Below are 24,353 nucleotides of genomic sequence, written 5' to 3'. Positions count from 1 at the left end.
CCACCACCACCACCACCACTGAATGCCTTTGTATACACTTTGTAACACTAGTAAACATCTTTCCAAAGTTCTCTTTGTCTGTAGAGTAAATGGTAATACTACACTGATAGTTTAAATAATTTGGGTTGAGTTAGTTTCTTATGAAATAATTTAATTGCAGTCTAGGAGATAACAACTTTTTAAACATTGAGTATAAAATTATAAAGTGTTGTGTGGGACAAAATATTTGTTGATTAGGTCTGGAGCAGTTGTTTGTTTTGGTGTTGGTTTGTTCCCCCCGCCCCCATTGCCGATGTCTTGTTTTGGAGAGGGTGCAGGCGGAGTGTTCTTTGGAGGCAGGAATGGTGTGGATTTGTCTCACATACTTTGGACATATTACTAGAATAAGCTATTCCTTGTAGAGGGACATGATGCTGGGAAGAGTGAAGGGTCGATGAAGGAGAGGAAGACCCTCAACCAGATGGATTGACAACTGTGACTGCTGCAATGGGCTCTTGTGTGTCAAAGAAGTGTGAGGATGGCTGATGACAGGACTGGGTTCAGATCTTTTGTTCATAAGATTGCTGTGAGTCGTACTTGTCAGCACCTAACAACAACAACATGGAGTTTCTTTGTTCAGTTTTGTTTAGGAAATGCCAAACTGCCTTCGAGAGTGGTTATACCATTTTAGAATCCCACCAACAGTTTATGAGTGTCTTATTTCTACACATCTTCCCTAACATTTATTGCTTATGGTCCTACTAAACTTTGCCTCTGCTACTAGGTTGAGAATGGTATCTTCTTGTGGTTTTGATTGGTGCTTTTGTTTTTGTTTTTTTAAAATTTATTTTATTTTATTATTTTTTTGTGCATGTACAAATTGGATCTGACTGGTACAGGAGGGGATTGTCCCTCCTTCTTCAGCAGAACATCTGATTGATTCAAACAGAGCACCTCTGGGATTACATTGGAGCTTCTTGTTACTAGGCCATCAGAGCTCTCTTATGCGTATTTGTTTTTTAAGGAATTGAGTAATTGGTCTTATCAGGCAAGTGGTTATATCTGGATATTGCTATGAAGCTTGAGGGAGAACATGTCATACACTGGAAAGAATGTATTAATGTTAGACTTGCTTGAAGCATTTGCTTTTGCTTCCCTTGTGTCTTCATTCATGAGACTTTTAAGAGCATTGGAAAACAAATAATGAAAACAAAATGTCACAAATAGGGCTTAATTAGTCTTAGAAACATAGAAATACTGCTGTATTTATGTTTTTAAAACTTTAAAGTTTGTTAAAAAAGGAAATGTCAGCTATTGGCTATTCTAAACTGTAGTCTTTTATGGTGCACATATGTGCGTTTGCCCTTGTAAATCTTCTTGTTCATAAGAACTATGTGCACTTTTAAAATCTCCTTGTGTAGTCTCATTAGCAGTTGTTGATGCCTAATACTTCACACTAAGAATTTTTAGCTTTAAATTTGAAAAAATGGAAAAAACATGTTAATTTTGAGTAAATATAGTTACTGAGGATCACAGTGGCTATGTTTTATTTAAAGTTATCCCTTGAACTACTGGTATGTCTAAAAATACAGTGTTGGTTGTATTAATTAGTTAGCTAAGGAATTCTTAATTTTTGCAAATGATGATGACACATTTAACATATAAATTCTATTTCCCAAAAATAACATTTGTTTTACTGAGTCAGCTTTGTATAATAGTAGAATCTGTTTAAGAGGTTGAAATTTTGTTGCAGGAATCTCCAAGTTCCCTAACTACAGTTGCAGCTCTTTTGTAAATTAGTTTTGTTATACACAGATTGCCTTAATATTCCAAGCACATATAATACTGTTAGTAGCATCAACCACCCGATAAGTTGAATACCCCTGTAGTCTGATAGAGTTGTGTATACTAAACATTCAAGTACTGGCAAATTATAATACTCAATACATGTGAAGCAATTGAAAAAACTGGGGCTTAGTCAGGTGCACCTTATTCCTCAAAGTAACATCTTTGTGTTTTCATATGCTAAAGAGGACTTCAGCAGAATTTTTCCAATACACTTATGTCACTTAATTGCTTGCCTTCTTCCTCCATTAGTGTTGGTTGTGGAGTCACTTAATAAAAGGTTTTCAGTTTTTTTCAGAGGTAGGTTAGAGGTCTTCTTACTTTTTGTTATTGTGGAAATTCCACTGGAACCTACCACAATTAGTGACTCTGTGGATGTATTTGAAATATCAGTGGAAGTTTCCAGCATTATAGCAACATACAGGCGATCATGGTACAAAGTGACAAACACAATGTATATGTTTGTAAGGGAAAAAGATTGAGAGAGGTTTCAGGAAAACAGCTCACACAGTTAAAGATATTGTTGTTGTTAGGTGCTGTCGAGTCAAGTATGATTCATAGCAACCCATGAACAAAAGATCTGAACCCGTGTCTTATCCTGTGCCATCGTCATACTTCCTGACACACTAGAGCCCATTGCAGCAGTCAGCCTGTCAGTCCATCTGGTTGATGGTCTTCTTCTTCTTCGCTGACCCTCCATCTTTACAAGCATCATGTCTCTGTCCAGGGAATAAGCCCTCCTAACAACATGTCCAAAGTTTGTGAAGTTGAGCCTCATCATTCTTGCCTCCAAAGAGCAGTCCAGCCACACTCTCGCCATGACATATATTCGTTTGTCCTTTTGGCCGTCCATAGTATGTTCAGTGTTCTTCATCAACACCACAGCTCAAAGGTATCAGTTATTCTTCTGTCATCCTTATTCATTGTCCAGCTTTCAGATGTATAGCAAGTGATTGGAAAGAACCTGGCTTTAATTAGATGCACCTTAGTCCTCATAAAAGTCCTTTTTAATTTGGAAATAACAGAAGGGATGTCAGATCTCTGGGTACATGAACAACTTTTCCCAGTAGGCTGAAAAGAAACGGCAAACTGGTAAAAACAAAAACTATTTGGCAATGCTATTTCTGGGAGGATCTTATCACTGTACAGAATACTACAGACATTATATAGTTTACAGAATACAACAGGGCTTTCAAATGAAAAAGATTGATAACCCAGTTACAGAATGGGCAAAAGATCTAAGTCTCGTCCCAAAGGAGGGCATTTGGATGGCCAAAAAAAACATGAAAAAGATTATCAAAATCACTGTTAGAGATGCAAATCAAAGCAGCATTGAGATACCATCTCCTCCAGTAGGTCTAACAAAGTTTAACAGGATAGCAAGCAGTAAGTGCTGGTGGGACTGTAAAATGGTACAACCTCTAATGGAAAGCAATTTAGCATTTCTCAGAAAGTTGAACATTGAAATCCCATATGACCTAGCCATTTTGCTTCTGGGAATATAATCCAAGGAAATCAGAACTGAAAAAAATGGAGACACGTACACTTATGTTCATAGTAGCATTATTCACAATAGCAAGAAAATGAAAACAATCCAATGCCCATCAACATGGGAAGAATGGATAGAAACACTGAGCTATATTCACACAATGAAATAGTGTACAGCGCTAAAGAAAAAATGAAGCATTCCTAAAGTATGACACAACCTTGCAGAGTCCAGAGAACATCCTGGTGAGCAAAATAACTCGGTTACAAAAGAACAAATATTGCATAAGAATGCTCTCGTGACAGTATGAGGGTACCAGAGAGTGGAGGAGGAAGGAATGGAAGTATGATGGGTAGACAAAGAACACTTCAAGGACCAAGACAAGGGAGGATCTGCCTGGGAAGGAACAAGATAAAGGAAAATCAGTTACTGCAATTAACAGATAGGAACTACATATAACTTCTTAAAAGGGCAAGAAGAGAAGGGGTGTAGAAGAATGAAGCAGCAATCACTAGGACAACCAAGACTAATAGAGGAAAGGGGTGAAGAAATAGCTAAAGGTACAAGGGGAGCTTCTATAGTGTATAGAAATTATTATATAAAATATAGATGAAACAATATATATGGATAATTGTATAAAAGTGAAAGATAGTATAAAGAAAGAATACATTACAAAAAAAGATACTAATACAGGGGAACACAAGCTTTGAGGACTCTCCTACCTAGGGTCTCTAGGAGTTGCGTGCCACTCAACGACACTTAACAACAACAACAATACGGGGGGAAAATTCGTTCACTTCAAAACATTGCATTGCATTTATAGAACACAACAACAACAACAACAATACGGGGGGAAAATTCGTTCACTTCAAAACATTGCATTGCATTTATAGAACATTACACTAAGGAATATCAAGTCAATCACAAAAGGGCTAATGTGGTGTAAGACCACTATATCAAGAGCTAAAGAAAGGTTTATATGCAGATAGAATTTATTTTGGATAGTTAGAGATGGGAAGAGAGGGAGGGGAATTAAAAAGAGATTTTTTTGATTCAGCCCTCAGCCCTCATTCCTCGCTAGCTTCCCCCTTGTAAATTTCTTCCATTCATACAGTATGAGATCTCATTGTGTGAGTACATACCTCTGAATTCTGAATTTCTCTCTTGAGTCCAAAACCACTGCCAGATTTCAGCTGCCAGCTAAATATTTCCTTTCAGATGTTCTCCAGGTTCCATTCAAAATAGTAAATCTGATTTTACTTCATTGACAAAAACCATAGGGGTAAAAACATGATATATTATTTGAATATAGTAACTAAACTATACACACACACACACACACACACACACACACACACACACACACACATACACACTAATATTTTCGTCTTTTAATAGAAATTTTATGAGTTCTTTTTTATGTATCTAAAATATTTCTCTTTTTCTAAAATCATTTTGCTGTGCATTAAGGCATCTTGCTTTCTTCTCCGTGCCATATCCCAAGCACACACATTCTTCAGTGTTATAATATGTGTGGGGTTTTGGATTATTACTCTTTTGAGGAGGGGGGTTGGTTTTAAAAATTTTTATTCCTTTGTGTGCAGGCATTCATACACATTGTGTTTCATTCACGTACATTGTGTTTTCCCTAATCCTTCAAATACATTATGTGTTACATAATTTATTACTATTAATCTGTGTTCTATTATCACTCCATTTCTTCAGATCCTCTTTGCATCTTGACCCTCCATCCACTCCTAACCTCTATAACCCTAATGATTATCCCCTTTTTCTGGTCATCCTTTCTCCTCTTCGTTTTCCTACTTGGAACATTTATACATACCTTAATCACTTATCTTCCTTTTTCCACAAATAGTGGTCTTATCCAGTATTTGCTCTTATGTGACTGAGTTATTTAATTCAGCTTAATGCTCTCTAGACTTTCCTGTGACATGTAGTATTTTATGGAATAGTTGTTCCTTTGAGGTGCATAGTATTCCATTATGTGAATGTACTATAATTTCTCAGTCCATTTACTTGTTGACAGGCATTTGTACTGTTTCTGTTTTCTTGCTTTTGTGAATGATGCCACTATGAATATAGGTGTACATAAGTCCATTCATGTTTCAGTTCTGATTTCTTTGGGATGTATTTCTGCCAGTGGAATAAGCTGGGTCATGGGGGATTTTGTGTTTAGCTTTTTGAGGAAACACCAAACTGCCTTCCATAGTGATTGTGCCATTTTGTATTTCTAATAGCAGTGTCCAAGAGTTTCAGTATCTCTGCATCCTGAACATTTATTGTTTGCTGTGTTCTTAACTTTTGTTCTTGCTGCCGGGGTGAGATTTTATCTTATTACTATTGGGATTTACATCTCTTTGATTGCTGATGATTTTGAACATTTTTTTCATGTGTTTGTTGTCCATTTAAATGTCTTCATTTGTGAAGTTTTCTCATGTCTTTTGCCAATTTTGTGATTGGATAGCAGTCTTCTGCTTTTGGAGGCCCTGCAGTATTCTTTAAACTTTAGTTCTGAGACCTTTGTTGAAAATATTGCTAACAAATATTTTTTTTTTCCTGCTTGCTTTTCACTCTTTTGGATAAAGTTTTTGACACACACAGGGATTTGATTTTAAGGAAGTCCCAGTCATCAGTTTCTCCCCCCCCCCACTAGTTTATGTATAAAATTTGAATGCATTTTTTCAATAACAAATTCTTTCCCTCCCCTCTTCCCCCCAATCAAATTATACAACCACTGCTCAATTTTTATTTTATCTTGTTTGTATGTTTTGGGTTTGTTTGCAAGCACTTTTATACTATAGGCTTAGGCTTCTAAATTTGTTACCATTTTGTCTCTTTCCCCTAGGTGTCTTAATCCACTTTAAGTTTGTATATGGTATGAGATGTGGATCCTGATTCAGTTTTCTGCATCTAGATGTCCACTTTTGTCAGTGCACCATTGGTTATATATGTTGTAGCTTTTCCATTTCATAGATTTTATTTCCTTGTCACATATCAGTTGACCATAGATAGATGGGTTGATTTGTGGGTTCCAGTAGTCTATATGTCCACTGTTGTGCCTATATCATGCTGTTTTGGGCGTGGACTAGGGCTTCACAGTAGTGGCAAATAGCAGCAGAAGCCTTTGGGTGTCAGGTGGAGGCTGAAGAGTCCCTGGAGGTGGGATGGACTCCCTGGTGGCCCAGGAGGAATTCACTGCTGGCTGGTCCTTGGAGCCAGCTGGGTTGCTTTCTTATCTGCTTGCTTGCTGGTCTGAGGAGATGGATTGGCTATTGGTAGTGGTGCAGATTCATGGGTCCCTGGTGGTGGGTGAATGCACTGGTAACCCACAAGGTTCTTTCCTCACTGCTAGCTGGTCCCTGGAGGCAACTGGCACACATGTACGCAGAGCATATTCCCAGGTGGCCTGCAGTCTACTGCCTTCTCTGCTGGTTGGGTCTGGTGACTCACAGGACATTCCCCTCTCTGCTATTGTATTATTATTATTATTATTATTATTATTATTGCTCTATTTTGCTTTTATGAAGAGAAAAATCCCATTTTGTTCTTTTTTGCTTGTAGGTATCCATGCTTTGAGAAGAGTCCTGAAGAAACAGCCAAACATCCCTGACAGCAAGGTGGCTGGGCTGGTGAAGATTACTTTGAATGATTTCTTGAAAGGAATGAATGATATCAGACCCAGTGCTATGAGGGAGGTGGCAATTGATGTTCCAAATGTAAGTTTTACTAGCTATCTTGCTTGAATTACACTTGGAAAGAAACTGACTGTAGGAATACTACTATCCTGCTGTAATCCCCCGCACCCCCAATTGGAATTTAACTTAGGAAATTTCAAATATTTGAAGATTCACATGCATTTGTGAAAAATGGTAACAGACAAATTCTGAATATACTTTACCAAGTTTCCCACAAGAATATCTGACAAAATATTTGACTTTGATAAAATCATCCAATCTTACTTAAATTTTCCTAGTTTTAATTATACTCATAGCTGTTCCTCTATATGTGTGTGTACTCCAGAGTGCCTGGGTGGTGTACTTATCTGGTTGTTGGTAGATACCGAACCTGAGGCAACTCAGGGAAAAGGATGAATCTTGAGAAAAGAAAATAGACCTCTTTAGGTCTGCTGTGTAGCACAAGAGGTTGTTATGGGTTGGGATCAGCTCAGTAGAACCCCCTCTCTTTTGAGATTTGTTTCATTCTATTTAATTTCATCACATATGTGTTTGTAGGGAACTCTGGTGGCCTAGTGAAAAGAAGCTGCACTGCAGTCCCAGAGGCAAGCGGATCAAGGCCACCAGATGCTCCATGGGAGAAGGATAGGATATCCCCTCCCTTGCTATTAACTGCCCCTGAAAACCTGCAGGAGGGTCAGCTATGAGTCGGTTCCATCCCAACATACACAACAGCAACAGCAACTTGTGTTTGTATATTCATTAATATAAGCAAGAAAATGAATATTTCTGTTACCTAAAAGGTCTGTTTTGTTGTCCTTTAGTGACAGTAACCACCTTGTCACTCTCTCTCTTTCTAAAATTGTGATTTCAAGAAATGTTATATAAATGGAATCCTACAATATGTGAAACCAGTACTTGAACCAGGAAGCAGTCCTCAGAACAGAGCAGGGAAACACTACATGGTTCAAAATTAGGAAAGGAGTGCATCAGGGATGCATCCTGTCTCCATACGTTTTCAATTTATATGCAGAACAGATCATTTGGGAAACAGGGCTTTATGATGAGGAATGTGGCATCAGAATTAGAGGAAGGCTCATCAACAACCTACATTATGCAGATTACACAACTTTGCTTGCTGAAATGGAGGAGGATCTGAAGGACTTGCTACAGAAGATCAATATAGACTGTAGCTCAACCTCAAAAAGAACAAAGATTTTCATCACTGGGCCAATGGTAGATGGAGAAGAGATTGAGGTTGTTAACAGTTACAGCTTGCTGGGCACCACAATCAGCACTTTCAGCACCAGCAGTCAGGAAATCAAAAGATGAATTGCATTAGGGAAATCTGCTGTTAGGGACCTCTAAAGAGGGCTGAAAAGCGACGATGTCACTCTGGAGACTAAGCTGCACCTAATCCAGGCCATGATCTTTGCAGTTTCTTGCTATGTATTAGAGAATTGGAAAGTGACTAAGGATGACAGAAGAAGAATCAAAGCCTTTGAGTTATGGCGCTGGAGAAGTCTTGAACATGGACTGCCAAGAAAACACACGGGTGTATCTTGGAGAGGATGAAACCAAATTTCTCCTTGGAGGCTAGGATTTTGAAGTTCCATCTCACATACTTGGGGCCGTGGCCAGGAGAGATCAGTCCTTGGAGAAGGACATCATGCTTGGAAGGGTGGACAGACAGCTCAGGAGAGGAAGACCCTGGATGATATGGATTGATACAGTATTTGGGGCAGTGGGAGTTAGTTTGTCAGAATCTGAAACTGGGAAGGGTTCAGAATTGCTGTACATAAGGAAATATGAGGAATTCCCTACCCTGTGATGGTTGTGGTTGTTGTTGTGTTCCATGGAGTCAGGACCGACCCATAGCAGACCCTCCACTGTGTTTTCAGAGCCAGTAAATCACATGGAAGGAGATTACCTGTCTTTCGCTCCCTGAGCAGCTGGTGCATTTGGACAGCGTACCTTTGTGTTTTGGAGAGCTCCCTTTGAAAACTCACTTGAAGCTTAGCTATTGGTTGGTTCTGACTCATTGCCAATGATGTTGAGGGAAATTGTATAAGATAATTATCAGCTAGGTTAATTTTAGCATAGATCTTTTTTATATATCCATCTTTAACAGTGTTTACAAAGTTCTCAGTCAGATCACCACAGGACAATAGACGTTCTATTTTCTACCATATCTTTTCTATCTCCCATGATTAAAGTGAGCTGTAACACTAAAAAATATTTGTTGGTTTTTTATTACTATTGAGTCTGAACTGACTCATAGGTAACTCTCCACGGGGGTTTTCAGAAGCAGTAAATTGCACAAGAAAAGATCTCCTCCTATGGATAGATTCAAACCATTTGCCATTGGGTTGGCGGCTCAGCACCTTACCACTTACCCACTAGAGCTCCACAGAAAAAAACAGATTGTTATTGTCATTAGGTGCCATAGAGTATGACTTATAGTGGTGACCCTACAAACAAAAGGTCTGAACCTTATCCTATCCTATGCTGTCCTCATCATCTCTGACACCTCTAAGCTTATTTGCTGTTGTCTTATGTCAGCCCCCCTTATTGAAAGTCTCCTTTTCCTTGGATGATCCTGCACCTTTCCTAGCATGATCTCCCTTTCCAAGGAGTAGCCTCTCCTAGTAGCATGTCCAAAGTATGTGAGACAGTGCTTTGCCATCCTTGCCTCCAAGAGATATTCTGGTTGCAGTTTTTCCAAGACATACTTGTTTGTTATTTTGGCACTCCATGGGCTTTTTAGTATTCTTCTCCAACACTACAACTTAAATACTTCAGTTCTTCTTTTCTCATCCATATTCATTGTCCAGCTCTCAGATGCATAGTTGTTGTTTTTGTTTTTATGTGCCATTGAGTTTCCTGCGACTCTTAGCAACCTTATCTACAACAGTTCTGAAGCTTGTCATGAGCCAGTCTCATTGATTCTGACACGCTAACCCCCGTTATCCCAATTACTGTATCTATCCATCTCATGCGGGCTCTTCCTCTCCTGTGCAGTTCCTCTACCCTTCTGAGCATGATGTCCTTCTCCAAGAATTGGTCCCTCTTGGCCACATACCCAAAGTATATGAGAAAGAGCTTCAAAATCCTAACCTCCAAGGAGAAATTTAGTTTCACCCTCTCCAAAACCAACCTAATTGTTTTCTTGGTAGTCTGTGGTATGTTCAAGACTCTTATCTAGCACCACAACTTAATGTCATCCTTAGTCATCATCCAATTCTCTGATGCAAGTAATTGCAAAGACCATGGTCTGGATCATTAGCACACCTCAGTCTATAGACTATACATTGTTGATTCTTGGTACTCTAGAGATGTCCATGACTGAATTTTCCCCAGTACATATCGTCTTTTGATTTCCTGACTGCTGGTGCCAAGAGTATTGATTGTGCAGCCAAGCAAGCCAAAATTGTTAACAATCTCAATCTCTTCTCTATCTACTATGGTGCCGCCAATTGGCCCAGTGGTGAAAATCTTTGTCTTCTTGATGTTGAGCTTCATTTCATATTGAACACTTCAGTCTTTGACCTTCCTCCTCAGGTCCTCCTCAGTTTCAGCAATCAAGGTTGTGTCATCTGTGTAATGTAGGTTGTTGATAATTCATCCTCCAATCCTGATGCTACATTCCTTCTCATAAAGCCCAGCCTCCCAGATGATCCGTTCTGCATATAGATTGAAAAGGTATGGAGACAGGACACATCCCTGATGCACTCCTTTCCTGATTTTGAACCATGCAGTTGTTTCCCTGCTCTGCTCTGATAGCTGTAGTGGTTGCATACCCTGACTTAGTTGCATCTTAGTCTTCAAACTGATGTCATTGCTACTCAGTAATTTGGCAAGGTTTCTGAGAGCAGACTTTTCCATTGTAATATGTCTCTTGATCTCCTGATTGCTGATAGGAAGAGTATTGATTGTGGATTCACTTAAGATAAAATTGTCCACAATTTCAATCTTTTTCCCATCTTTCATGATGTTACTTATTGTTCGAGCGGTGAGGATTTTTGTCATCTTGATGTAGAGATTCAGTCCATATTGAAGGGTATAATCCTTGATGCATTTCATGCCTTCTTCACTTTTAGCAAGTGAGGTTGTGTCATCTGCATAACCCAAATTCATAATTATTCTTCCTTTCCTGATGCCACATTCTTCTTAGAATCTAACTTTTTGAATTATTTATTCAGCACACACATTAAAGAATGGAGAAAGGATACAACCCTTTCCTAATTTCATGCTTTTCCTAATTTTAAACCATTGTACCATGTGTTCCCTTGCTCTGTTCAGACAACAGCTTCTTGGTCTAGGTATAGGTTTCATATGAGCATAATGAACTATTCTGGGATTGTTATTCTTCCCAACAAATTGCGTTGTAGTTCTCCTTGTAAGCATTATTGTTTCTAGAAAATTAAATTCTACAAACGTACTTATTTCTAATTTTTTCTGGAACTTTACAACAGCATTGCCTGTGTAGTCTATAGTCTGAGATGAGGTTAGGCAGTTAGGCTTGGCTGGGCCATAAGAAGATTTCCTTGATGTGATTTGGGGGTAATGTGCTCGATGGTATTCTAGACCCTACCACTGTGATCGAAGTTAATTCAGAAAAACTACCTGGTTAGCCCTCAAAATTTTGAAAAATAGTTATTTGTTAGGTGAAACCATTAGATTTTTGTTTGTTTAGTTAGCACAAACCTAATGCAGTTATGTCTTATCCCCTTACAGAATACACTTATTTTATAAAGTTTTATTTGGAAAATATCACTCTAGGACATCCACAAGGATAAACAACTGGTTTAGGCTCCTTGTAAATTGGTTTTCAGTTATTTCGGAAGCATTTTCAAACTTTCTGTTGAATTTATAGTTTAACTTTGGAGGTTTTTTTAGAAGCTTTGTAGTAGAACAATAGAATATTTGTAGTAGAACAGTAGCATGTCAATTTAGTGTAAATAATTTTACAAAGGGAATTAAGAAATACAAAATCAGTGATGTTGAGTTAGTAGAAACTCATAAGGTAAAGTTTGAGCGTATTAGTATCAGTAATGTACATGAAATATGTACCTATTTTGTTGATTAGACTATGGATCAAATAGGTGCTTAAATATCAGATGGCACCTGTGATAATTTTCCACAATAAAGTTATAAACCAAGTAACACCACCAAAAACTAATGTCTGAAAAAGATCTAAGTAAGAATTTAGACTTAAAATTCTGCAAATAGAGAATGTGTTTAGTGTCTCTCCACTTTTGGAATTTCTTAACTGATTCATTCTTTATAGGAACTTGTACTATAACTACATTTTTAATTGCTCTAATAGAAGACTTTCCCCCTTTATTTTCTTTTGATACAGTATTTACAGTCCGTGGACTTCTGCCATTTTTCCATTTGGATTTTATTATTGGCCTCAGGCCACGGTGTGCTGTGATGTTACTCATGAGCTCTGCAATGATTAGCACTGGTGAAAGTACTTTCTTATATTGCTTTTTATGCTCACTGCAGATTGTAAAAATTTTCTAAAGGAGTCACATTTCTATAATTGGATTCGTACACTTCAGCCTTTTGAATTCTGGATATTACACTTAAAAAATAGCAGCATCACCACTTTATTTTTTGCAGAAAATGTGATACTGTGATACTGAAAACCTGTCTGAAGCAGCTTATTAATTATGAGGATTTAAAAAAAATTTCTTAATTGGGCTTTGGAAAAAAAGTTAGTTTATGAAAATAAAACTCCTAAATTATACCAGTTTAGTGATCTTAGGTTAAAAGAAATATCAGAAAATGGAAATACTGCCAATTATAGTTTGTTTTCCAATATTAAGTGTCATATAAATGCATTCTTTTATTTTTTCCGAGACCAAACACAAGTATCAGCCATTTGTTTAATTGTAATGTTTTCTTTTTTGAACTTTCCAAATTAGTATTATAATGACTTTCTATATTTCTGTACTATTAGAATCTTTAGAATCTGTGAGTATACTAATATATGATTCCTTGAAATGGAATTTCAGACTAAAATATGTGGTATTTTTAAAGCTTTAACAGTATTTAGGTTTTCCTTCCAAAATGTTTTCATTGCTAAAAATTTGAGATTAAGCAACATCTCATTTTTTTTTCATATGATCCTTTCCCCTTTCTTTCCTCCTGGAGTGTACTCTTCTTCCTGAAAGACTTTTTTTTTTTTAAATAAACTTTTATTTTATACTGGTTTACTTAAAAGTTCAGATACATTGTTTCTCACAGCAGATCTTTCCTGTTTCCTTGACCCACCCCTCCCTCCACCCATCATATTGTGCAACCCCATTATTATCCACCCCCTGCCCATTGTCACCTCTTCTGCTCCCTTTGTCCCCCTTGGGTCCTCATATATGTTTCACTAGTTTTCTTTCTATTTCTACAATAATGGTCTTGTACCATATTTGTCCTTATGGACCTTAGTTAGTTTACTTAGCATAATGCTGTCTAGTCCCTCCCAAGTTAGGTAATAATTTACAAATTCATTGCTCTTGCATGCTGCAGAGTGTTCCATCGTATGTGATTAGATCATAATGTCTCAATCCATTCATTTATGTTTGGACATTTGGGCTGTTTCCATGTTCTTGAGATGGTGAATAACACTGCTTTGAACATTGTTGTACAAGTCTCTGTTTACGCCTCAGTTCTCGTTTTCTCGGGGTATATTCCAAGCAGTGGAACAGTTGTGTCATAAGGAATTTCTATGTTCAGCGTTTTGAGAAAGCACCAAACTGCCTTCCAGAGTGGTTGTACCATTTTATAATCCCACCAAAAATGTGTAAGTTCCTATCTCTCCACATACTTTCCAACATTTATTACTTGCTGTCTTGTTAAACTTTGTCACTGCTCCTGGAGTGAAATGGTATCTCATTGTGGTTTTGATTTGCATCTCTCTTATTGCCAGTGGTTTAGAGCATTTTTTCATGTGACTGTTGGCCATTTGAGTGTCTTCCTTTGTGAACATTCTTTTATGTTTTTTGCCCATTTTGTAGTTGTGTTATCAGTCTTTTTCTTGTGGAGGCCCTGTAGGATTCTGTATAGTTTTTATAGGAGACCTTTGTCTGAAATAGTACTGCCGAATGTTTTTTTCCCCAGTCAGTAGGTTTTCTTTCACCCTGTTGGACAATGTTTTTGATGTGAAAAGGGATTTAATATTTAGAAGGTTGCATTATTTTGCATTTCTGGCCATATTTGGCAGTCTTTTTATGCCATAGACGAGGGCTTCTAAGCTTAGTTCTTCCCTTATGAACTTTATGGTTTTGGGCTTTACTCCCAGGTCTCTGATCCACCTTGAGTTGATCTTAGTATATGTTGTGTGATGTGAATCCTTCTTTAGCTTTCTACAGGTAGCAGTTCAGTTTTACAAGCACCATTATTTGAAGAGGTTGTCATTTGATAAGTTTTATTTCCTTGTCGACCATCAGGTGACCCTAGATAGCTGGTTCTGTTTCTTGGTTCTCAATTCTGTTCCATTGGTGTATGTGCCTCTTATTGTACTAGTACCATGTTGTTTTGGTTACTGCCACTGTATAGTAGGTTTTGAGGTCAGGGAGTGCTATGCCTTCCATTTTATTGTTTTTCAGAAGTGCTTTTCTTTTTCGGGGTCTTTTTCCTCTCCAAATAAACTTGACAATTTCTCTTTTGATTTTCTTATAAAAATGAATTTGGTATCTATATTAGGATTGCTTTGAACATGTAAATTACTTTTGGTAAGGTTGTAATTTTCACAATATTGAATCTTCCTGTCCACGAACAAGGTACATTTTCCGACTTCTTTAGGTCTTTTATTGTGCCATGCAGAAATGTTCTAAAGTAGTTTTCTATGTATAGTTTTTTGTATCTCTAGCTAGGCTCACTGTCAATTATCTAAACTTGTGGTTGGCTCTTAGAAGTCAGTTTGTTTTCTTGGTTTCCTCTCTTGCGTTCTCTTTGTTACTGTATGAAAAACCTTTGTATAAGGACATTAGCCTTAGAAATTTTTTTAAAAGAAAATGAAGTGTAATTATATATATCTCATATGTTTTCTTTTGAAATGTACATTTTTAGAAAACTTAGGGTATATAATACATGCTATCCAAACTTCTTTGCCTGTAGAAAGTTCTGTGGCAGCCAGATGAGTACATTAATGGATTTTAAATTCCAAAAGACAGTAAACTCTTAAGTTTTTTATTCTTCCTATTTGCCATATAATGAGCTAGTAGATGCTCATTGTTGAATGAATAAATCATTTTATAAGAAGCATATTAAATTATTAATTTCAGTTATTTCTGGAAATTAATGACCCATCTGTACAATAAAAACTGTATTAGGTAGTTTTTTTAATACTTATAAAGCAACTAATTAATTAAAATAATTAATTCATTAGTTAAGTAGTTTAATAAACTTTGTTAAATTTAATTCAGTAAGTTTAACATTTGGAATAAAAATCACATAATAATAATGCCAAATTGAGTTCTCTAGAAACATACAAAATAAGCCTTTATATTTTCTCCATAATCTTGTTGTCATCTTTATCTTTGATTAAAAAAATTTCCTCTTTTATGAAAATAAAGAGTAAATAGGACCTATAGTATTTATATCTATTTAGTCCTCTTTTCTTCCTTACCACCCCTTCAAATTGCGTTTGTTTCATTTTTGTAGAATTTTAGATAGTTCCTTTTTAATTAGAAAATAGTTTATATGTATGTTTATTTCAATTTCATCTCTGAATTTTGCTTTTCAGAATTTGGATACTTGCTTGAGAATAAGATTAAGTTAGGGCTTTTTTTTTCATTTGAATTTACTCTTGTAAACTGCTGCAGTCTTAAAGCCTTCCTATATTGTTAAAATTTCTGCATACAGATTTACTTAGGAGTAGTCAGCACTTAGATTGCATGTATACCAAACACCGTTAGTTAAATAAACATTGTTATTCCCATTATAAAAAGTTAATAATAAACTTCTAAATTATACAAATAATAAAAAAAAATACCTGTTTCACTAATTACACATCTAAATTTTATGCCATATTTTCATCTGGCACCTTTTCAGATGATGTTTGGATGTCAAAATGTGATAAAAGTCAGTTGAATTTTATAAGTTTGAGCTCATTAGCAGCACATTTTTTGGTACATACTTTTTATTTTAATTATTTAATTGACCATAACTATATTTCATTCTTAATGTACCCTAAAGATAATTAAAAAAAAATTAATTTGATTTTCTGTTTTTTAAAACAATATTGCCTTCTGTGTTTTTTATAGTTTTTAGACTCAAGCGACTTAGGGTTTCTGTGATGCTTTATTAAAGTAAAATAAAAACTTGCTGTTTTTGGAATAGATAAAAGAACCTGTAGAAATTTTATTAATTCTATATTCATTCTTGGCTGGCCTTTGAATCTGGTTCCTTTTAATTTTCCCTTTTGTTGTCTAGACAGAAAAGTGTCTTCTGTCACTCCCAAGATCCCACTTCCTTGCTAAAAATTCTCTTGTGCATTTTATAGTTTTAAGTAATAAAAATTGAACATGAAAGCACATTTGGAAAAGTACGTTGCTTTTAACCAGAAAATATTTTGTGCCAAATACAAGATTGTGGTTTTAACTTTTTTAACTGTTTTAGAAGTTTAACTCTTTCATTCTATTTTTCTTTGTATACCTTACTTTGCTCAGTCTTCTGTAGGAGAAAAAAATGACGGTAATAGTGCACATTAGTGGAAGTATTATTAATACTAGTTTATAGCTCTAATTCGGTTGACCTCGAGGAAACTCAGATCTTTCCTTTTTGAGTCTAAATGACAAAAGTCTTTAATTTACACTTCTTGATAGATATCTTCTTGTAATTCACAATGAGGGTATAAATGGAAGCATATATTAATTTTGTATACACAGTTGAATAACTACTTAATATCCTTGATGAATAGTTGCTAAAAGCACATACTGATATTTAGGAAAGAGGAGATGATTTTAGTTAAAAATTGGTACCCATTCATAGAGTATAGTGTAGTTTTTTCTTCATGGTGTATCACATTTCATCACTTTATCAAATGTAGAATAATTGCATACTCATTTGGTCTTTCTCGGGAGTCCATTCCTCCCAGTACTTCATAGAGTGCTGTTTCTAAAAGAATTACTGTTGCAGTGTGAAATCTAATAGTATAACTTTTGGCTGATCAGCTGGTCTAAACTCTAGTATTGATAGCCTGACTCCTGCCTTCTTTTCTGCTTTCCTCCCCACATTGTGTTTTCTAGTCTTACTGAACTACTCTTTATTTTAGAATTTACTTTCCTCTCTGCCTGACTGCAAGATTGTTTTATTAATCCTTTGATACAAAAATCCCATAATGTGTATACCCCCACCCCAAGACTGTATACACAGACTGCACACTTATATGCCTTGTGAACATACTTTTGTCTTGTTTATCTATTTGTCCACAAACCTAAAATCCACCTTTGACTCATAGCTGTCTTCCATCAGAGTCTCAAGGCTGTAAGTCTACATGGAGGACTGACCCACTTTACCCTCCAAGCACCTGTTGTTGTTGTTGTTATGTGCCATTAAGTTGCTTGCTACTCCTAGCAACCCTGTGTACAACAGCCCTAAACCCTGCTCTATCCTGTGCCAGTCGCACTGCCTCTGACACACCCTCCCAATTACCCCAGTCACTGAATCAATCCACCGCATAGAGGGTCCTCTCCTTTTGTGCCTTCCCTCTACCCTCCCAAGCATGATGTCCCTCTTCAAGGACCTGACCCTCCTTACAACATGTCTAAAATGTGTCAGACGAAGCTCCAGAATCCTTGCCTCCAAGGAGCAGCCTAGTTTAACCCTCTTCAGGATGAATCTGTTTGTTTTCTTGGCAGTCCATAGTACATTCAGCACTCTTCTCGAGCACCACAGCTCAAAGGCATCAATTCTCCTTCTATCCTTCATAGTCATTGTCCTACTCTCTGATGTATAACAAGTGACTGCAAAAACCATGGACTATATCAGATGCACCTTAGTCTCCAGAGTGACACCATTGCTCTTCAGTACCCTGGAGAAGTTCCTATCAGCAGACTTTCCCATGGCAATATGTCTTTTAATTTCCTGCGTGCTGGTGCCAAGAGTGTTGACCGTGGAGCCGAGCAGACTAAAGTTGTTAACAGTCTCAGTCTCTTCACTATCCATCCTGATGCTGCCAGTTGGTCCAGTGGTGAGAATCTTTGTCTTCTTGACATTGAGCCTCAGTCCCTACTGAAGGCTTCAGTCCTTGACCCTCTCTGCAGCAAGTGCATCAGGTCCTCCTCAGTTTCAGCAAGCAGCAGTGTGTCATCTGCATAACAGAGATTGTTAATAGATCTTCCACCAATCCTGAAACCACACTTCTCCTCATAGAGCCCAGCCTCCTGGATAATCTGTTCTGCATATAGGTTGAAAAGGTCTGGAGATAGGACACATCCCTGGTGTACACCTTTCCCAGTTTTGACCATGCAGTGTTTCCCTGCTCTGTTCTGATGACTGCCTCTTGGTTCAAGTATAGCTTTCGCATTAGAACGATCAAGTGTTCTGGGATTCCCATTCTTCTCATAGTCAGCCACAGTTTGTTATGATCCACACAGTAAAACACCTTTGCATAATCAATGAAACACAGATATACATTCTTCTGGTATTCCCTACTTTCAGCTAAGATCCATAGATTCAAATTGCTGACCCTTCAGTTAGTAGCCCTACACCACACCAGGGCTTCTTTTTGTATGTATCCCAGGTTCTGCATGAGTGTTTGCTGAATGTTGAATTATATTTTGTAAGACATTTTGCTCCAAAGTGGTTCTTTTTGGGAAAGAGCTGTCTTTTCTGTGCACTTAATTGTCTTTACTGAGAAATAATTTTCATAATCAGAATGTATCCATTAAAGGTATACAGCTTTGTTGTTTGTAGTATAATCACAAGTTGTACGACTATCACCATAATAAATCTTAGACCATTTTCATCATTCTGGAAAGAAATTCCATACTCTAGAGCTGTCATCTTCTTTTTTGTTGAATGCCATATAGTCTACTCTAACTCATGGCAACTCTGTATAGCTCACAGCAGATTAAAACTTTGTTGAATACTGTGCCATGCTTATTATCTCTGGGGTTCTGAAGCCCATTGTTGCAGTCATTGTGTCACTCTGTCTCATTAAAATCCTGTTTTTCTTTAGAGACTTTCTACCTTTCCATGATGTTCTCTTTCATGTGTAGGAGGAAGTAACTAGTTTTCATTACAGTATGCCCAAAGTATATGAGATAAAAGTTCCAATTAACACTGGCTGATTTGTTTGTTCTTATGGCAGCCTATGGTGTGTTCAGTGTTGTTTGCCAGCCATAGTTCTAAAGCATTGTTTCTTTGGTCTTCCTTATTCTTGTGTACCTCGCACATGTATATTAAGCATTTGACAGTACCTTGGCTTGGATCAGGCATACCTCAGTATTTAAATTGACACCCTTGCTCTTAAGTACATTAAAGAAGTCCTTGACAGCAGATTTGTTCCTTACTGTAAGTCATTGGATTACTTGAGTACTGCTTCCATGTATGTTGATTGTTATAGATACAAATGCAATTAAGTTCTTTCCAACCTCCATCTTTTCCCCTTGTTTCCCCATATCCTCAAGCCATTTGTGTTACTTTTTGTTATCTCTTTAGTACCAGGGTAGTGCAAATAGTAAAATTCTTGACAATTAGCCAAAAGATTACCAGTTTTAATCTATTCAAGGTTCCATGGAAGATAGGCCTCTAATTTTGCACCTGAATAATCAAAGCTTAAAAGCCTTACTTAGCCATTCTTTGTACACAAGGTTACCATGCATTGTAATTTACTAGACAACAACTAGCAATGCAATACCAATAAATTTTCTTTGGATAAATGTCTAATCATATCCTTTAATTAGTTTCTTTTTATTATTTCATTTTAAGCTTTTCTGTATTCTAAGTCCCTTATCACAGAACTTGTGAATAATTTCTTTAATTTTGTATGTTGTGTCCAACTTTTTATAGTGTCTTTTTGAAGCATAAAGTATTACATTTGACTAAGTTAAATAACATTTTAAAATTTTGATGCATATTTAAGAAACTTGGAATATTCAAAGTCAAGATAGTATATCTCTGTTTTCTTTTAAGAGTTTCAAATGTTTAGCTCTTATACTGTCATATTCCATATTTATTTCATTTTTAATGTAATGTGATCTTTAAGTCCACCTTCATTCTTTTGCATGCTAGTTGTCTTAGTATCATTTGCTGAAAGATGATATTTTTCTCACTAAATAATTTTAGTATTTTGGTCAAAAGTTTATTAACCTTAAATTTGGAGTTTATTTATAGGCTCTTCATGGTGCTCTCTTGATCCATTATTTTTTCCACCATTATGCTGCTTTAATTATTGTAGCTTGCTTTGTTAGATGCCACTGAATCAGTTAAAATGCAGAGTTGTATGACCAACAGTTCTAGACCTTTCCCTGTCCTGCTCAGTACTCATGATCTCTGATATGTTTGAGCCCATTGTTAAAGCCACTGTCAGCCCATCTTCTTGAAGGTCGTCTTGTATTTCTCTGACCTTTTCTAGCATGATCTTTTTCCAAGGGCTGATCCCTCCTGAAAATTAATAAGAGTTGTGATGTACAAAATCTTGAACGATCTAGGAAACATTAAAAGAAAGTAGAAGAAATGAACAGAATCATTGTACCAAATTAATTGGTAAACACTGAGAAATTTCAGGAAGTACCATATGAACAAAAAACAAGTTTGGAAGGAGGAGTGGAATCCACTTCCGTAATAGCTTGCCTCCAGAAAACCTATGAACCTGGAGAGAGGATGAAAGTCACTCAAGCATTGAGGACTCTCCTTCATATGGTCGCTGTGAGTCACACCTGCGACTCGACAGCACTTAACAACAACAACCAAATGAACAAGAGCCGAAGGTAATGAAATAAAACGTTCAAGCTGTCACTGACACTGGCAAAAAAATAAAGGCCCAGGAGTAGATGAAATACAAATGGACATGTTTGAAGTGAGAGATGCAACTCTGGATAGACTCCCCTCTCTATGCCAGGAAGCTTGGAGCACAGCTGCCTGGATGAGTGACAAGAAGAGATCCATATTTATTCCAATTACCAATAAAGGTGATCCAGTAGAGTGTAATAATAATGGAAACAATATCATTAATATCCCAAGAATGCAAATAATTGCTGAAGATCATGGCCAAATGGCTGGAAGAATTTATTGGCAAGAACTGCCAAAAGTTTAAGCTTGCTTTAGAAGAGGCTGTAGCATCAGGGATATCATTGCTTATGTTAGATAGATCCTGACTAAAAGCAGAGAGTATCAGAAGGATGTCTATTTGCATTTTATCGACTATGCAAAGGCATTTGACTGTGTGAGTCCCAAGAAGCTATGACTAACATTGAGGAGAATGGGAATCCCTAAACACTTAATTGCTCAAAAGAAATCTATACCTAGACCACCAGTTGCACAAACAGCATAAGAGAACACTGCGAGGTTTAGAATCTGGGTAGTATCCTTTCTGCATACCCATTCAGTTTGTATGCTGAGCAAATAATTCTTGAAGGCACACTCTATGAAGAAGAATATGGCATCAGGATTGGAGGAAGACTCATCAACAGTTTATGTTATGCTGATGAAAACCTTGCTTGCTGAAAGTAATTAGGACCTGAAGTGCTTCATGAAGAAAAACAAGGACTACAGCCTTCAATATGGATTATATCTCAACAAGAAAACAAAGTTCTCACCACTGGGCCAATAAGCAACATCATGATAGATGGAGAAAGTATTGTAACTATCAGTGATTTCATCTTACTTGGATCTACATTCAACACCCTTCATACCAGCAGTCAGGAGATGGACATTTTTTTAGGGTGCTGCACTATCAAGGACCTCTCCCAGAGCATTGATGTCAATTTGAAGACCAAGGTGTGACTGATTCAGGCCATAGTCCTTTTTAATCACTTCCTATGCATCTGAGAGCTAGACAGTGAATAAGGATGATAGAAGAAGAATTGTTTCTTTGAACTGTGCTGTTTGAGACAAGTATTGCAAATCCCATGAACTACAAAAAGACAAACAGGTATGTCTTAGAAAGAGTGCAGCCAGAGTGCTTCTTGTAGGCAAGAATGGTAAAGCTTCCTTTCTCATATTTTGGACACGTTGCTACTAGAGGCTATTCCTTGGTTTCTGGGCTATTGTATATATTGTCCTATGAGTTCCATGCAACTTGATGGCACATAACAACAACAACAACAACATAGTGTTGTTGTCAATAATTTATTAGGATTTCTAAGCAAAATATGTGCATTTTAAACATTTGGATAGTTGAAAAGTTAACATATGCCTGAACTTAAAGTTTGTTTGTTTTTTTGTTTTTTAACTTAAAATTTTAAGTAGATAACGAACCTAGTCACTACTGCCTGGCTTCTTGCCTTATATTGATACTTTATAGCATAAACAAACAAACAAACAAAAAGGATTGCTTTGTTTTCTGGATAGTAATACTTTAAAAAAATTTTAGTCATTAGCAGTATAAAACCGAGCCAGGGAATTTTGACTCTTAGATGTTTTAAAAATACTGTCTTTTGGAACTACTAGTTTCTTCTCTTAGCATAATCCTTCCAGTATCTATCTCTCTTTTCTGCTTTTTCCCTTGGGAGCTTGTTTATAAATGTTTTTCCATGATCGTCATGTTTTTTGACTTATATAGTTCGAACTGAGGAGGGTTTGTTTGTTTGCTTGTTTGTATGATACTAGATACTTGTCCAGAAAGTACTGTCTCTGTGGGAACTTTGCCCTTGAGAAATTTCTGTCACTGCTCTATTTGTGCTTGTTTGACAGCTGTTCTTTTACTTCTAACTTTATTATTAAGTCAGAAAGCCATATGTGAGCAGCTGCTCACCAGTTTCAATAAGGTGAGATTAAAAAAGGACCCAAGTGTTATCAAGAATAATTGCGATTAGATTATATGAATAATTTCCTTCCAATTTTTGTGCATTTTACCAAGAGATTTTGGGAATAATTACTTGTTGAAAGAAGAGAGGTGTTGAAAGTTGACATATTATATGAAGGTATAGTAACAAACCAGCTAATTTTTGAATTCTTGTTTTAGTTCTAGGATTTTATGATTTCATGCTTAGGTTTTTTCTCATTGACTAGTTTTTCCCATGACTTTCTGTTCATTAGGATTCTAGTGATTTTAGGATGCCAATAAGCACACACTTCAAGTTGATTTATCTTTATTTTTCATAAATAAACTTTTTTTTTTTTACATTCAGGTACAAAACCAAAATTCTTATAGAAAACTAGAAATTTTGGTTTTAAGACATTTAGGTAATAGACAAAAGAAAAAGATTACAAAAGCAATGATAATATTTCTTGTGAAACTATTCATGCAGTGCATGAAATATTTTTCTTTAGGTTTTTTTCACCAGTAGTCCTTCAAAGTTAAACTAGTATTTATTTTAAATATCTCTTAAGGTATTTAAATAACATAAAAGAATTCTCGTTTGGTTCACTCAAGTATATCGATGTTGTTCTTGTTGTTGGATGCTGTCCAGTTGAGTATGATTCATAGTGACCTTATGAACAAAAGATCTGAACCCTGCTCTGTCCTGTGCCATCCTTCCACTTCCTGGCAGACAAGAGACCATTGCAGTAGTCACCGTGTCAGTCCACCTTGTTAAGGATTGTCTTCTTCGCTGATCTTCCACCTTTCGGATCACACTAACAGTTCTAGTCTTTCAGTTTCACTCTTTTAAAAAAAGATTATGTTTTACTGGTTTATTTATTATTTTGAATACATTTTTTTTCACACTGAATCTTTCATATTTCCTTCATCTTCCCCTCCATCAAATATACAACTCTATGATTAAACCCCCTGCCCATCTGTTTGAGTTTTAAATACGTGATTTAAATTTCTTCACTTACTTTAAACAAGGTTTATCATCTGCATATTACAGATTATTAATGAGTCTTTCTCCAATCCTGATTATTCTTCATATAATCTGAGATTTGAAATTATTTGCTCAGCCTACAAATTTGAATAGGTATGAAAAGTAAAAGCACAGTCTTCCTAATTTTAAACAATACTGATCAAATCCTTAAATTTTTTTTTAGAATGGTTACTTCCTATTAACCTTTTCATGAGCCTAATCAAATGTTCTGGAATGTCTGCTCTTCTCAATGTTATCTGTAATTTGTTATGATCCACACAGTAAAATTCCTTTGGATAGTCGATAACACACATTTAGACGTCTTTCTGGTATTCTTTGCTTTCAGCCATGATCCAACTAAAGACAATGGTTACTCCTTTCCCCCAGAGT

The 24,353-nt window shown here is 36.4% G+C and overlaps 1 protein-coding gene across 1 annotated transcript in view; it reads left to right on the top strand.

Moving 5' to 3' along the window:
* The window catches only part of SPATA5 (spermatogenesis associated 5), a 334,732-nt gene that overhangs the window by 50,640 nt on the left and 259,739 nt on the right, over positions 1–24,353 (top strand). Inside the window, exon 11 of the mRNA XM_006881124.1 lies at positions 6,893–7,047. Coding sequence (XP_006881186.1) covers positions 6,893–7,047 — 155 coding nt within the window. The remainder of the gene's footprint in view (positions 1–6,892; positions 7,048–24,353) is intronic.

The sequence above is a fragment of the Elephantulus edwardii genome, unplaced genomic scaffold, assembly GCF_000299155.1.
Source record: "Elephantulus edwardii isolate Elephantulus edwardi_28Jun2011 unplaced genomic scaffold, EleEdw1.0 scaffold00012, whole genome shotgun sequence".
Lineage (NCBI taxonomy): Eukaryota > Metazoa > Chordata > Mammalia > Macroscelidea > Macroscelididae > Elephantulus > Elephantulus edwardii.
This window is presented reverse-complemented; position numbering and strand designations above follow the sequence as displayed.